Below are 16,194 nucleotides of genomic sequence, written 5' to 3'. Positions count from 1 at the left end.
AAACAAGAGAGAGAAAGAGGTAACTCAGTTGCAAAATGTACCCCTCCCAGGAAAATGCAGGAAGCCATTTAATGTTGCTCACATCTGCAAGCAATTCAGCAGAATAGTATATTAGCTGTGAGTGAGTTACGGCCGCGACGTGTCGGACGCTCTGACAGACGCTGCTAAGGAAGGGATAAAGAAGGGCACTTTGAGTGGTTCCTAGGTCAGAGTTCAGCCAGCATTAATGGCTTAAGTGAACCCCCTCGATCACAGAACGCTGGAGGGAGCATATTTTTACAATATAAAGAATCTGTGGAACAATTCTAATCTGAGAGGAAGAGGGAGGAAAGCCAATATCAGAGAAGCGAGGGAGGGGAGAGGAAGGAGGGGAGAGGGATGAGAGAGGAGCGAGGGAGGAGAGAGGTGCGAGGGATGAGAGGAAAGGAAAGGAAAAAGTGTGTCTGTTAGTCGGTGAGATGTGTGGCGAATGGGAAACTGGTTGGTGTCATAACTCAGGTAGAGATTGGTCTATGTGTGTACTACGTGGGGGGAGGAGTAAGTTATGTTGCTCATATGACTTGTTGGACTACACAGAAAAACGTGATCCATCACTACTATGTTCTGTGGGCAAGGATGAAATTAGTTCTCAGGTGCTGGGTTAACAGCACAGATCAGAATAGATCTATTACTGTCTGATTGATCTGGCAAGAAGCAGGCCATGGTCAAACACATCAGCCATGCTTACAAATGTCACAATACTTTGGTACAGCACAACCTATAAAGTGAAACAAGAGACATGACTTGATCATATGTGGTAAACCAACTAATTTCGAAAGGATTGTCTTGGTTTGTCTGACGATGGATGTATGTGATTGTAGATACAGGGCATAGTTGTTCTGTCATGATTGGTTGTAAATCCTATGATATTGCATTAGCATAATGCAGCTCATACAGTAGGTAGAGGCACTGTGCTGTGGAAGCAGGTATATTATAAAACTGAGGCATGGATGGTATATGGGTTAATATACAGTATGCATACACTGAGTGTACAAAACATTATAAGCTCCTGCTCTTTCCATGACATATACTGACATAGGTGAATCTGGCTGAATGCTATGATCTCTTATTGATGTAACCTGTTAAATCCACTTCAATCATGTGTATGAGAGGGTGAATGGGCAAGACAAAATATTTAAGGGCCTTTGAACGTGGTATGGAAGTAGGTGCCAGGCGCACCGGTTTGTGTCATGAACTGCAATGCTGCTGGGTTTTTCATGCTCAAGAGTTTCCCGTCTGTATCAGGAATGGTCCACCACCCAAACGACATCCAGCCCACTTGACACTTGACATTGGAATTAACATGGGCCTGCATCTCTATGGAATGTGTTCGACACCTTGTAGAGTCCAAGCCCCGACAAATTGAGGCTGTTCTGAGAGAAGGGGGGGAGGTACAACTCAATATTAGGAAGGTGTTCATAAAGTTTTGTACACTCAGTCAGTGTATGTTGTTAAACTCAGGGAGGATTTATAATAGTGACAGAGATTCTGCAGTTCCATTCATAGGGTTAGAAGGAAACCTGGTAATCAGCCTCATCAGCACAACATGAAATGATGTGACAGAAACCACAGTCAACACACACAAACCCTTGGACTCAAACACATTATCAGAATTTTGTTAGATGGATTATTTTCCCTTCACTTCTTCACCCTCTCCTCTCCTCTCCTCTCCTCTCCTCTCCTCTCCTCTCCTCTCCTCTCCTCTCCTCTCCTCTCCTCTCCTCTCCTCTCCTCTCCTCTCCTCTCCTCTCCCTCCCTCTCCTCTCCTCTCCTCTCCCTCTCCTCTCCTCTCTTCTCTCTCTCTTCTCTTCTCTCTTCTCTTCTCTTCTCTTCTCTTCTCTTCTCTTCTCTTCTCTTCTCTTCTCTTCTCTTCTCTTCTCTTCTCTTCTCTTCTCTTCTCTCCTCTCCTCTCCTCTCCTCTCCTCTCCTCACATTTCATTTACCTCCCAATGTGTCACTGTTCCTATCCATGGAGACTAGCCTATTGAGCTGAGCCTGCCCTCCAGACAGCATGTTACACTCTCTCTCCCTCAAACACCACCAGAGAATGGCCGCCACCCAACTGCTCCCCTGGGGTCAGTCTGCTGGCTGCTGCAGTCTCTACTGGCTGCTGCTAGGGATCCAGTCACAGAACACATCCACTAATGGCCCAGTCGTGAGAATCCCTGTTTTAAAAAAAGGAAACAGTTATCCAGTGAGCTGCCTGCCTGCCAGGCTGGCCAGACTTAGCTAATCAAAGGGGTAAGTTATCGAACACTTGTTGATGGGGAGGAAAAGATCTAATCAACAAACTAGCATTTGACCACCAATAAATAATATTTTTTCTTTTTCAAAACTTCCACCAGAATCAGGAAATAAACTACACTCAACAAAAATATAAACACAACATGTTGGTCCCCTGTTCCTGGAGCGATCCCAGAATATGTCCATATGCACAAAAAGCTTATTTCTCTCAAATTTTGTGCACAAATTTGTTTACATCCCTTTTAGTGAGCATTTCTCCTTTGCCAAGATAACCCTTCCACCTGACAGGTGTGGCATATCAAGAAGCTGATTAAACAACATTATCATTACACAGGTGAACCTTGTACTGGGAACAATAAAGGCCACTCTAAAATGTGCAGTTTTATCACACAACACAATGCTACAGATGTCTCAAGTTTTGAGGGAGCGTGCAATTGGCATGCTAACTGCAGGAATGTCCAATAATGTTGTTGCCAGAAAATGTAATGTTAAATTCTCTACCATAAGCCGCCTCCAATGTCATGTTTTGAGAATTTGGCAGTATGTTCAACCGGCCTCACAACTGCAGACCATGTGTAACCCCCCCAGCCTAGGACCTCCACATCCGGCTTCTTCTGAGACCAGCCATCCGGAGGATAGCTGATGAAACTGAGGAGTATTTATGTCTGTAATAAAGCCCCTTTGTGGGCTTTATAAACTCATTCTGACTGGCCGGGCCTTGCTCCCCAGTGGGTGAGCATGTGGTGTTGGAGTCGTGCTTGGCCATGCAATCATGGGTGAACAGGGAGTACAGGAGGGGACTGAGCGTGCACCCCTGGGGAGCTCCAGTGTTGAGGATCAGCGTGGCAGATGTGTTGCTACCTACCCTCACCACCTGGGGGCGGCCCGTCAGGAAGTCCAGGATCCAGTTGCAGATGGAGGTGTTTAGTCCCAGGATCCTTAGTTTAGTGATGAGCTTTGAGGGTACTGTGGTGTTGAACGCTAAGCTACAGTCAACAAATAGCATTCTCACATAAGTGTTCCTTTTTTCCAGATGGGAAAGAGCAGTGTGAAAACATGGAATGCTGAGTTATTTGTTATTATGTGTGTGTGTGTGTGTGTGTGTGTGTGTGTGTGTGTGTGTGTGTGTGTGTGTGTGTGTGTGTGTGTGTGTGTGTGTGTGTGTGTGTGTGTGTGTGTGTGTGTGTGTGTGTGTGTGTGTGTGTGTGTGTGTGTGTACAATGTGTGTGTGTGTGTGTGTGTGTACAATGTGTGTGTGTGTGTGCTTGTGGCGTGTGTGTGTGCATGCTATCTCTCCATTCTCTGCCAACTCAGACTGGGTCACAGAAGACGGGAAACCAGAGTAATCCTAGTGAATTAGAAACAACATGGCTCTGGGGAGGTGTTAGTTATTCAGTGGGCTAGCTGGCCAGGAATGCTCTGTAGAGAGCATTGGATGGTATTCTGGTTTAACCCATCCCATCATCCTAACAATCAAGCTGGATTCAAGGGCTCTGGATGACCTCATTAAGGCCAGCTGGAGACCCAACACACTGGCTATACATGCAAACAAAATGCTAACGTGATGTGAGGACTGAGGACACTAGTTAGCTAATGCAACATGAGGATGCTTGCTAGCTAATAGAAGGCTGGTATAGCGATTGAGGGGGATCAGCTAGAGTTGGTCCAGAACCAGAAACCTTATTCATATGTGTGAGTCTGTCATTACTAGCTGTGTCGTGGTTGACCAAAGCATGTCAACAACCAGAGGCCCAAAACATGTTTTCTCTCCCAAACAATGAACAGAGGTGGTTCAAACACATCCTGTAGGTTAGAGCTGTAGGTGTTCGATGAGAAGTAGGATCATACCATTATAAATCATTTTACAGTAGACGTAATGAAAAGAGCTGTATACTGTAAATCTAACTGCAATTTTGTCAAACAAATATTAGTTATAGGATTTCTAACCATGTCATCTGCCTTGTGCTTGTTCATCTTCTGATGAGGAGTTGGAAGTATCAAAGCTGGCCATCTTCAAATGACTTTGAATTGACGAAATAAAACACAAGGGAAATATTTGCCAAAGCCACTTTGATTTACTCACAGCTTTGACTTTTTTCAGTTACATATACAGAAACTATGTCATAAAAGTAATGATAATAATGTTGCATAATAATACCCAATAATATATTAACCCTTTACACTCGTGAGAATTGGCTAATATGGATAAGGCTAAATGTAAATGTTTTTTTTTCAGTATAAATATGAAAAGCATACGCATAACCATGGTAGCATTTGAATTGAAACGGAACAGATTGGAAATAATGGGAAAGTGATTAGACCAACGGTGAGGACACAACAGTTTATCTGACACAAGACTGAATCCAAACATTACGTTTATTCTATGTGCATTTTACATTTACTGTACTTTTTGCCTCATTTGTTGAAAGCGAAATCACAAAAACTGTCCTTTATAAATCACAATCTGGGTCAGGTAGGCATAATTTGAATGCCTGTTATATTTCCAACATGACTAGCTAAGATATAAAAAATGGCATTACAGTGTTAGACTTTCACAATGCAATTCAGGGAAACAGATTATAATTGTAGTGCGCAAAAAAAGGAGTCATGAGTCCGTTCAGATGTGTGTGCCGCGCCAAAATTTCTTCACAATAGGCACACAGGCTCATTCTGTTCAGAACAACCCAGGGTATAACACCATGTCATCTGGTAACTGTACATCTAACAGGCTCATTCTGTTCAGAACAACCCAGGGTATAACACCATGTCATCTGGTAACTGTACATCTAACAGGCTCATTCTGTTCAGAACAACCCAGGGTATAACACCATGTCATCTGGTAACTGTACATCTAACAGGCTCATTCTGTTCAGAACAACCCAGGATATGACACCATGTCATCTGGTAACTGTACATCTAACAGGCTCATTCTGTTCAGAACAACCCATCTTATAGTTGTACATCAAACATAGTGAGCATAAATGCTGACACTATATGATATGATATCGAAATGTGTCGCTCACATTTGGCTTGCTTGTATGATATCAGAGTGGTGTTCAGTGGTAATCCTCAATGTCTTTCAAAATACATCGCTCTGAGTCCTCTTCATTTACAGATTTTACCTCACTCAGACAACAAAAAGTTGCCCAATTACCGGGAGGATGGGGGCGACTTCTTGTCGTGCGATGTGTTCAAGTTCAGATCGGCTGTCAGTCAAAACCCATACAGCGCTGTGAAGCGCAGAGCCAGAGAACTTGTGGTTAGAGCGTTGGACTAGTAACCGGTAGGTTGCAAGTTCAAATCCCCGAGCTGACAAGTTACAAATCTGTCGTTCTGCCCCTGAACAGGCAGTTAACCCACTGTTCCTAGGCCATCATTGAAAATAAGAATTTGTTCTTAACTGACTTGCCTGTTTAAAAAAATGTACAGCACGTTACTGTATAGCCACTGTGTTACAATTTAGGCGTTTATCATTGTCCAAATCTGCCATTTTCAACCCGTATATGGTACGAGTGTGAAGAGCCACCTGACTTAGTTTTCCCCCTTTCCAAACACATAATGTTGCCACGTTTTTATTCATTGTTGTGTTTCGTATTGTGTGTAACCCACTGGGCAAAAACTGGTTGAATCAATGTTGTTTCCGTATAATTTCAACAACAATAATCTATGTCATGACTTTGAATCAACATGGAAAACTGTTTGGATTTGAAAAAAGTAATCAACATGGCAGCCACATTTTTTCCAACATCCAATAACATGGTGACATTTTTTGTTGATGTCACATTAACTTCACGTTAGCTGACAACTCAACCAAATGTAAACGCTAAAGGAAATATGTTTTCCAGATAACATTACAGTTGATATTCGGCTGAGATTGAGTCAATATCTAATTTAATCCACCCTGAACCCACCCGCTTGTTCTTGCCTAATTGGATTCTGGTTTCTTTGAATTATACACTGCGTTATGCAGTGTACTGAGGAGACCAGCCATTACCAACCAGGGGACAACGCTCTGAAGCGTCCCAACCTGGCCCTCTGTTTCTGGGGTGTACTTTCCAGTGCCGCTGCCCTTCAAAGCACCAGCCTTGGCTGTGGCTTGATGGGCACCGGAATAGCAGGTGTTGATTTTAGAGCCTGACAAAAACAATAAGCTATCCCTGCCCTGCACGGTGATCCAAAATAAACAGGGTACTGGCGCGGACGGTTCGGGCTCTGAGAGCTAAGGGGTCCTCACCAAACCCAGAGAATGAAGAGCTGTTACTAGGAAGGAAATTAGTTCAGCTAAAACTTCCCTTTTTTACGTCAAAAACCTTTCCAACCAAAACGTATTTATCACTAAACCATTGCAAGGAAGTTTCCTTTCCTTGTCCACTTTCTATCAGGATTGCAGTTATGAAAGGTCTTGATCGATGAAAAAGTACTATGTCAACTCCATCCTTCCATATCTGTGGTTAGAGAGGTAAATAAGTCATTTGTTTGTAATCTCCAGTATTAGGACAGATGGTACTGCATATTTTCTCTATTATTTTCTGTTTGTGTGGGTGGAAAATAGCTTTTAAATCCCAAATGCAGTGTTTTCTGCCACTTTCATCAAGCTCATCACGTTTGATCTGCAAGTGTGAGCTAAGTGGTTGGTGTGGATAGCCCTGACTCAACTCCACCCACAAGGATGATGATGAATATAAGACATCTGCAGTCAGCAGGGCGCTGTGTGTGTGTGTTCATGCATGTGTGTGTGTCTGAGAGAGAGGGAGTGAAAGATACAGAGAGAGGGAGTGAGCCAGCGAGCAGGCGGGGGAGGGCAGGCAAAGTTCGTTAAGGTGTCACTGAGACACTGCTTCTTTTATTTTCTCTTCTTTTACTTTCTCTCCTCCTACACACGTTTACATTCGGCTGATGAGCCAACAGTGTTACACACTACAAGAAGGAAGGAGAAAGAGAGAGCATCAAAACCAGATTAAAGAGAGAGAGAGAGACCACATCAACAAAAATGGAAGTGATCTGTTGTAGCTCTGTCAAAGCCTGGGTCTGTACATTGTCAACGGTAGGTTACAGGGGGGACTCTTTGGGGAGATTCACCTACTGCTCATCTCTTGGCCACAGCACAGTAGACTATATGATCACAGACATTGAGCCTTTCTCGCTCAGCTCATTCACTGTCAAGCCACTAACACCTCTGTTGAATCACAGCCATGTTACGTTGTTCCTGAAAAGAACAGACATGGAAACAGCCCAGTAAGCTGTACAACATCAGACATTCACAGCCCAGTAAGCTGTACCACATCAGACATTCACAGCCCAGTAAGCTGTACAACATCAGACATTCACAGCCCAGTAAGCTGTACAACATCAGACATTCACAGCCCAGTAAGCTGTACCACATCAGACATTCACAGCCCAGTAAGCTGTACAACATCAGACATTCACAGCCCAGTAAACTGTACAACATCAGACATTCACAGCCCAGTAAGCTGTACAACATCAGACATTCACAGCCCAGTAAGCTGTACAACATCAGACATTCACAGCCCAGTAAGCTGTACCACATCAGACATTCACAGCCCAGTAAGCTGTACAACATCAGACATTCACAGCCCAGTAAGCTGTACAACATCAGACATTCACAGCCCAGTAAGCTGTACAACATCAGACACTCACAGCCCAGTAAGCTGTACAACATCAGACATTCACAGCCCAGTAAGCTGTACCACATCAGACATTCACAGCCCAGTAAGCTGTACAACATCAGACATTCACAGCCCAGTAAGCTGTACCACATCAGACATTCACAGCCCAGTAAGCTGTACAACATCAGACATTCACAGCCCAGTAAGCTGTACAACATCAGACATTCACAGCCCAGTAAGCTGTACAACATCAGACACTCACAGCCCAGTAAGCTGTACAACATCAGACATTCACAGCCCAGTAAGCTGTACCACATCAGACATTCACAGCCCAGTAAGCTGTACAACATCAGACATTCACAGCCCAGTAAGCTGTACAACATCAGACATTCACAGCCCAGTAAGCTGTACAACATCAGACATTCACAGCCCAGTAAGCTGTACAACATCAGACATTCACAGCCCAGTAAGCTGTACAACATCAGACATTCACAGCCCAGTAAGCTGTACAACATCAGACATTCACAGCCCAGTAAGCTGTACAACATCAGACATTCACAGCCCAGTAAGCTGTACAACATCAGACATTCACAGCCCAGTAAGCTGTACAACATCAGACATTCACAGCCCAGTAAGCTGTACAACATCAGAAATTCACAGCCCAGTAAGCTGTACAACATCGGAAATTCATACAGATGGGCCCAAAACAGTACAGAAGAATACCAGAAAGCAACCAGTAACCAAAATATCCAAACACTCTTAGATAACATTCTGGATACCACATTCACTCACAATAAAGAAGGCATCAATCTAGCAGTAAAGAACATTAACAATACATTCAGGAAAACCGCAAAAAAAAGCTAAATTAAAATGAATAAAAAACAAAAAAGACAGACAACTGGTTTGATGCAGATTGTAAAATTATAAAGAAAAAAACTGTAACATTCAAACCAAAAGCACAGAGACCCAATTAATGGTGAATTACTTATTCATTACTGTGAGACTTTAATACTCTATAAACGTACACTCAGAACCAAAAAATCACAGAACAACAGCAAGCAGCTACACAACAGCCAGCAGCTGCAACTCATTGAGGAGTCCATAAACACAAACAACTTCTGGTGAAAGTGGAAGAAACTAAAAAAATCTAAACGAGGGATAAGCAATACAAAATGGTGACATATGGACAACCCATTTTAAAACACTCTACAACACTGTTCAAATGGACAAAAACGCAGAACAATGCCGAATACATTAGAAGTTGAATGTATTAGAAAATGCAATTAAGGACAATCTAAATCCATAGAAGTCTCCAATTATTGACCAGGGGCTCTATTTAGACCCTCAAAAAAAAACAAAAAAATGTGGACCTGATGGCAACCTAAATGAGATGCTCAAACTCACTAGTGCAAAATGTGTATGTTATTTCCTTGACATCTGGAATCAAGGACTCATAACCCCAATCTTTAAGAACAGGTATTTGTGTGAACAGTAACCTGGGGAAGGTTTTCTGGAATATTATACATGTAAAAGTTCTAAACTTCTTTAATAAGCACAATCTGTTGAGTAAAAGCCAAATTTGATTTATACCAAAATATTGCACGACCGATCATATTTACACCCTACACACCCTGATAGATAAACATGTCCACCAAAATAATACCAAAATGTACGCTTGCTTTATCGACTTCCAAAAAGCATTTGAATTTATTTGGCATAAAGGGACTGTCATACAAAGTTATTGAAAGTGGTGTAGGGAGCAAAGCAATTGACAACGTCAAAATTGTTAAGAAAATAACATAATTATTTTACCAGGGGCGGGGCTTTCACCAGGGTTGCAATCTGAGCCCTGCACTCTTCAATATTTGCATCAACGAATTGACCGCTTTTCTAGAAAAATCCTCAGCCCCTGGTGTTAGTCTCCACAATTCAGAGGTTAAATGCCTGCTCTACGCAGTTGACCAATGCCTGCTGTCTGTAGCTGGGTGCGTAATTGGTGGCAGAGAAGTCAGGTGCAGAACTGGGTAATAACCAGATATTTATTAAGCAAAACCAACAGCATCCAGAACAACAAGATAAATAGGCACAAAAAATATCCCAGCCTCGGACGCGTCCATCTCCACTATGAACGCCAAAGAGGGATCCGGATGGGCCAGCACGGGAGCCGAGGTAAACAGAGCCTTCAGGTGACCAAAAGCCCTGTCCGCCTCAGCCGACCACTGCAAATGTACCGGTCCCCCCTTCAAAAGTGAGGTAATGGCAGCCGCAACCTGACCAAAACCCGGGATAAATATCCGGTAGTAATTGGCAAACCCTAGAAACCGCTGCACATCCTTTACCATGGTGGGAGTCGGCCAATTACAAACGGCTGAAATGCGGTCACTCTCCATCTCCACCCCCGAGGTGGAAATGCGATCCCCAAGACAGGAGACGGAGAGCTGGAAGAACAGGTATTTCTCAGCCTTGACGTACAGGTCATGCTCCAACAACCGACCAAGCACCCTGCGCACCAGGGACACATGCTCGGCGTGTGTAGCGGAGTATACCAGAATGTCATCAATATACACCACTACACCCTGCCCAGGTCCCTGAAAATTTTGTCTACAAAGGCTTGGAAGACTGATGGAGCATTCATCAACCCGTACGGCATGACGAGGTACTCATAATGCCCGGAGGTCGTACCGAACGCTGTCTTCCACTCGTCTCCCTACCGGGTACGCATCAGGTTGTAAGCGCTCCTGAGATCTTGTTTGGTGAAGAAGCGCGCCCCGTGCATTGACTCAATCGCTATGGTGAAGAGCGGTAGCGGGTAACTGTACCTCACCGTGATCTGGTTTAGACCTCGATAGTCAATACATGGGCGCAGACCTCACTCCTTCTTTTTCACAAAATAGAAACTCGAGGATGCAGGTGAAGTGAAGGACCGAATGTAGCCCTGACACAGGGATTCGGAGACACATGTTTCCATAGCCGCCATCTCCGCCTGTGAGAGGGGATACACGTGACTCCTGAGAAGTGCAGCGTCTACCAGGAGATTTATCGCACAATCTCCCCGTTGATGGGGTGGTAATTGAGTCGCCTTCTTTTTTGAGAAGGCAAGAGCCAAATCGACATATTCAGGGGGAATGCGCACGGTGGAGACCTGGTCTGGACTTTCCACCTTAGTAGCACCAACGGAATCCCCTAAACACCTCCCCGAGCACTCTAGGGACCACCCCTTGGGAGTCCTCAGTTGCCAAGAAACAGTGGTGTCATGACAAGCTAACCAGGGTAGGCCTAGCACCACAGGAAACACAGGATAGTCAATGAGGAAGAGACTGATTCTCTCCCTGCGTCACCATACCCAGAGGAGCGGTGGCCTCCCTTATCAACCCTGACTCTAATGGTCGACTGTCTAAGGTGTGAACGGGGAAGGGCACAGCCACGGGAACAATGGGGATCCCTAAACTAAGGGCGAACGATCTGCCTATAAAATTCCTAGCCGTGCCTGAATCAATGAGCCTCTTATGCTGGGAATGCGGGGAAAACTCAGGAAAAGTAACATACCAAAAACATGTGTGCAACAGAGGGCTCTGGGTGAGAATGGTGCCGTGATGACGCCACAGTGTCCTGCCTGCTGCCTCGATCCCCAGAGGAACCAACCGGGCACCGACCAGCAGTGTGACCTCTGCAGCCACAGATGGTGCACGAGCCGGAACCTCCTCCAGTCTCCCTACGCACGATACTTCCCAGCTCCATGGGCACCGGAGCTGCGGTGCTGGGGGCTGGAGCCGACAGAACCCGATCTGGACGTCCGCGGGTAGCCAGCAGGTTATCCAGCCGAATGGACAGGTCCACCAGCTGGTCGAAGGTGAAGGTGGTGTCCCTGCAGGCCAATTCCCGACGGACGTCTTCGCGCAAACTGCAGCGATAGTGGTTGATCAGGGCCCTATCGTTCCATCCCGCACCGGCGGCCAGGGTTCGAAAATCCATGGCGAACTCCTGGGCGCTCCTCGTCCCCTGCCTCAGATGAGAGGTCCAGCACCGCATCTCCTTCTGGTCCAGCGCCGCATCTCCTTCTCCCCACACCTTGTTGGCCAACTCCAAGGCTTTCCCAGAGAGGTACGAGACGAGGGCGGACAACTTCTCACGACCTGAAGGAGCCTGGTGGACGGTTGCCAGGTAGAGGTCAAGCTGCAACAGGAAGCCCTGGCAGCGTGCAGCCGTCCCATCATACTCTCGGGGAGGTGCGAAACGAATCCCACTGGGACCGGGTGAAGGGGGTGGGGGGAGTAGTGGAGACCCCGGTTGTGCTTGCGGAGGTGCTGGAGGAACTCCCTGTCTCTCCCAGCGGTCCATAGTTTGGACAGAGTGGTCTATGGCGGCGCCGAGATAGTGGAGCATCGCCGCGTGCTCCCGGACGCGCTCCTCTACCCCTATTCCAGGGGCACCTGCTCCTGCTGACTCCATATGTTGCGGTGTGGGATTCTGTAGCTGGGTGCGTTATTGGAGGCAGAGAAGTCAGGCGCATGAGAGCAGAACTGGGTAATAACCAGAGATGTATTAAGCAAAACCAACAGCATCCAGAACAACAAGATAAAGAGACACAAAAAATAACCCCTTGTGCGCTCACGGGGAACGTGCACAAGCACTACAATAAACAATCCCATACAAAGACATGGGGGGTAACAGAGGGTTAAATACACAACAAGTAAATTAGGAAATTGAAACTAGGTGTGGAAAGACAAAACAAATGGAAAATGAAATGTGGATAGACAATGGCTAGAAGACCGGCGATGCAGAGCGCCGCCCAAACAAGGAGAGGACCCTACTTCGGCGGAAGTCATGACACTTTCACCCACAGCACATGGCCTACAGCAAAGCCTGGACCTGCAAGAGCAGTATTGCCAGACCTGGGCCCTGGCAGTAGAACCCAAAAATACAAAAATTATGATTTTCCAGAGAAGATCCAGATCTCAAGGAATTTGACAAAAGTTCTTAATTGGTACAAAATATATAGAGTACTGTACACTAAAATCACATAGGTTTAAAAATAAGCTCAATTGGACACCTTGATGATGCGGTGAATGTATTGAGAGAGAAAGCATGCAGAGCATTCTACGCCATTCAAAATTCAAACTTAAATACTTACAAAAATAGGCTAAAATTAATTGAATGTGTCATTCAACCAATTGCACTTCATGACAGTGAGTTGTGTTCACTGGCAAAGCAAGATTTCACCAAATGGGACAAACACCCCATTGAAACCCTGCATGAGGAGTTCTGTAAGATTCTCCTACTGTACATGTCCAGAGGAAAACTACAAACAATGCATGCAGGGCAGAATTAGGCCAATATCCACTAATATTAAAAACTAAAAAAAGAGCAATTAAGTTTTGTAAACATATAAAATACAGTGACCCCCTCTCATATCATTGCAGAGCCCTGCAATGCCAAGAACTGAGCAAAGAAGAGTCCCCTCATCCAGCTGGTGCTGGAGCTGAGTTCACAAACCTGTTCTGCTAACACACTGAAGCCTCAGGACCAGAACATCCAATCAATCTGAGTAAACCAAATTACAACACAGTCAAAACAAAACTACATTGATTATTGGGAAACACAAGCACAAAGCAAAATGCAGTGCTATCTGGCCCTAAATCGACAGTACACCGTCGCTAACTATTTGACCATGGTTACTGATCAAAACTTTAGGAAAACCTTGACAAAGTACAGGCTCAGTGAGCACAGCCTTGCCATTGAGAAGGGTAGACACAGGAAAACCTGCCTCCCTGTAGAGGAAAAGCTGTGCGACCAATGCACAACAGCAGAACCTGGCATAGAGCTGCATTTCCTGTCTAAAAATATAAAACAATTAGTGTCATTTCAAACCCAAATTTGAAACCCTTATTCGAGAGAATATACCCTGCACAGCTTTGCCCTGCTCTGCTCTGCCCTGTTCGGCCCTGCTCTGCCCTCTTCTGCCCTGCCATGCTCTACCCTGTTCTGCCCTGCTTTGCCCTGCCATACTCTGCCCTATTCTGGCCTGTTCTGCTCTTCCGTGCTCTGCTCTGTTCTGCTCTGTTCTGCTCTCTTCTAAATTGTTATTAGAGCGACTGCAGACCAAGACTTTGAGACAGATCCAGGAAATATGTGTGTAAATGCTCATTTTAGTGTGTGTGTGTGTGTGTTGTGTGTTCAAAGAGGAGAGGAAAACAGCAAAGGAGAAGGGCCACATCTAGAGCGGGGGGATAGATAAATGTATAAATAGTAAGAAAGAGAGCGATAGATCAGGGTAAGGAGATGACAGGTCCCAAATGGCAGCCAGGGATACGCTTGACTTCATCTCATCTGCTGGGGAATGATGCTCAGATGACACAAAATGTTGCCCAGAGGACCCATTACTGGAGGTCTCACAGGAGGCTGGGTTGGAAGGATTTGGGCAGGAAGACTTTTGTCATTTGAGAAGTATATTTGATTTTCTTCTTCTGTGGAGAAAAGTAATAAGATATGAGGTGCAATGTGTTAAAAGGGTAAAGAGGCTCTCTTTCCAACATCGGGTTGAGACATGAGAACACACAATGTATTTTTAACTCTATTCTGTGGTAGTGATGGATGCTACTGTGACATGACCCCTGTTTAACCCTTTTACAGGAGAAACCACCTGGTGCACAGACACCACACCATCCAGTCACACACACGCACACACACAGTCCCAAACAGTCTCACACACACACACACACACACACACACACACACACACACACACACACACACACACACACACACACACACACACACACACACACACACACACACACACACACACACACACACACACACACACACACACACACACACACACACAGCCTCACACACACACACAGGTCTTCCTCTGTATCAGCACTTAATAAAAGCAGATGTTGTCATACTGTTTCTGATTTTCAGAATACATTTTGTTAAGGGACAAATCCGGTTCCGTACTAATCTTCACCAGGTGCTAGTGGAATCAGAGCTCTGCCTCTCAAGTATTAAGTGAAGTTTTACTCTTTCTTCAATTTGCAATTATTGTCCTTCTCATTTTCACAGCTGGCTATTTTATAAAGCAATCCTGCGTAAGTGCCCTAACACACACGCAGACACACACACACATACACAGACATACACACAATCGAAGATGAAATGTAACACTCCTCTGTGATGATGCAAACTTATACTGATGTGGCAGTCATTTGAAAGAAGGAAAATGATGTTTGTGTTTTTAAATGTATTAAAATAAGATGTAGTATGTCTAAGGATCCCGTGTGTCTGTGCTTCTGTTCTCCAGCCTCCACCATCGCCGAGAATGGACGAAGAACATGCCTGAAACTCAAAGTCTTTGTCCGACCATCAAGTAAGTCTCTCCAGCTGCAACAGAAACACGGAACCTGTTTAACACTGATGTTGTTTCCACTACTCTCAGTGACGCAGGGCAGTGGGTAGCCAAGCAGTTAGAGCATTGGGCCAGTAACCGAAAGGTCTCTGGTTTGAATCCCCCAATTAGGTGAAAAATCTGTTGATGTGCCGTCAAGCAAGGCACTTAACCCTAATTGCTCTGCATTAGAGTGTCTGCTAAAATGCTGAATTCCTTCTGAATGATTCTTGCTCTCTGTTGAACATGTCAGTTTCATATCTCATGACAGCTCCTATATTGTTTCTATCCAAAGACAAGTGAAGGAATGAACGATTTGAAAGAAGTGAATTGCACATGTCTTGTGAATGTTGTCATGAGCTTGGGGCTTGGGACCTTTGTTTTAAGGGGTTGGGGAGTTTATTATCTCTAATCATCCCTATCATCTCTATTTCTATCTCTAGACAGCTGTGTGAAAACTATAGGTGTACATGACCGTGTTTTTGACGTAAACGACAAAGTAGACAATTCATTAGAACCCCGAGGTTAGTATGGCTTTCTGCATTATTTTATGACCTTATTTTTTAACAAATGCCCTCTTGACCTGTGTGTGTCCCATTGGGACACACACATCCGTCCCCCCTCTCTCTTTCTCTATGTTTCTCCACTGATTGGCCCATCTGTCCTCTCCCAGCATGGTTGACTGTCATGTTAGAACGCTTTTTCTGCATCTGCCATGTTGTTGTGTTGTGTGTTGTGTATTTTGCCGGTGATGTGGTCTATGTTTGCATGTGTCATACGCAATGCTTGACTCGGGCAGGAGCTCACCAGAGCTGAGTACCGGCACCTCAAATGTTCTACTGCTTGAGCTTCTGTACCGCCACCCAAAATGAGTACCGGTACCTATTTTAGTCTATG

The 16,194-nt window shown here is 44.9% G+C and overlaps 1 protein-coding gene across 2 annotated transcripts in view; it reads left to right on the top strand.

Annotated features, from left to right (window-relative positions):
- The window catches only part of LOC124036555 (ephrin-A5-like), a 202,590-nt gene that overhangs the window by 182,995 nt on the left and 3,401 nt on the right, over nt 1-16,194 (top strand). The window contains exons 3-4 of one of the 2 annotated variants that reach the window (XM_046351267.1): nt 15,214-15,279; nt 15,741-15,821. In XM_046351267.1, coding sequence (XP_046207223.1) covers nt 15,214-15,279; nt 15,741-15,821 — 147 coding nt within the window. The remainder of the gene's footprint in view (nt 1-15,213; nt 15,280-15,740; nt 15,822-16,194) is intronic. The other variant, XM_046351268.1, reaches the window with a different exon arrangement.

Source organism: Oncorhynchus gorbuscha, linkage group LG05 (assembly GCF_021184085.1).
Source record: "Oncorhynchus gorbuscha isolate QuinsamMale2020 ecotype Even-year linkage group LG05, OgorEven_v1.0, whole genome shotgun sequence".
In the NCBI taxonomy this organism is placed as follows: Eukaryota; Metazoa; Chordata; class Actinopteri; order Salmoniformes; family Salmonidae; genus Oncorhynchus; species Oncorhynchus gorbuscha.
Note: the sequence above shows the minus strand (reverse complement) of the source record. Positions and strands in the feature narration are given on the sequence as shown.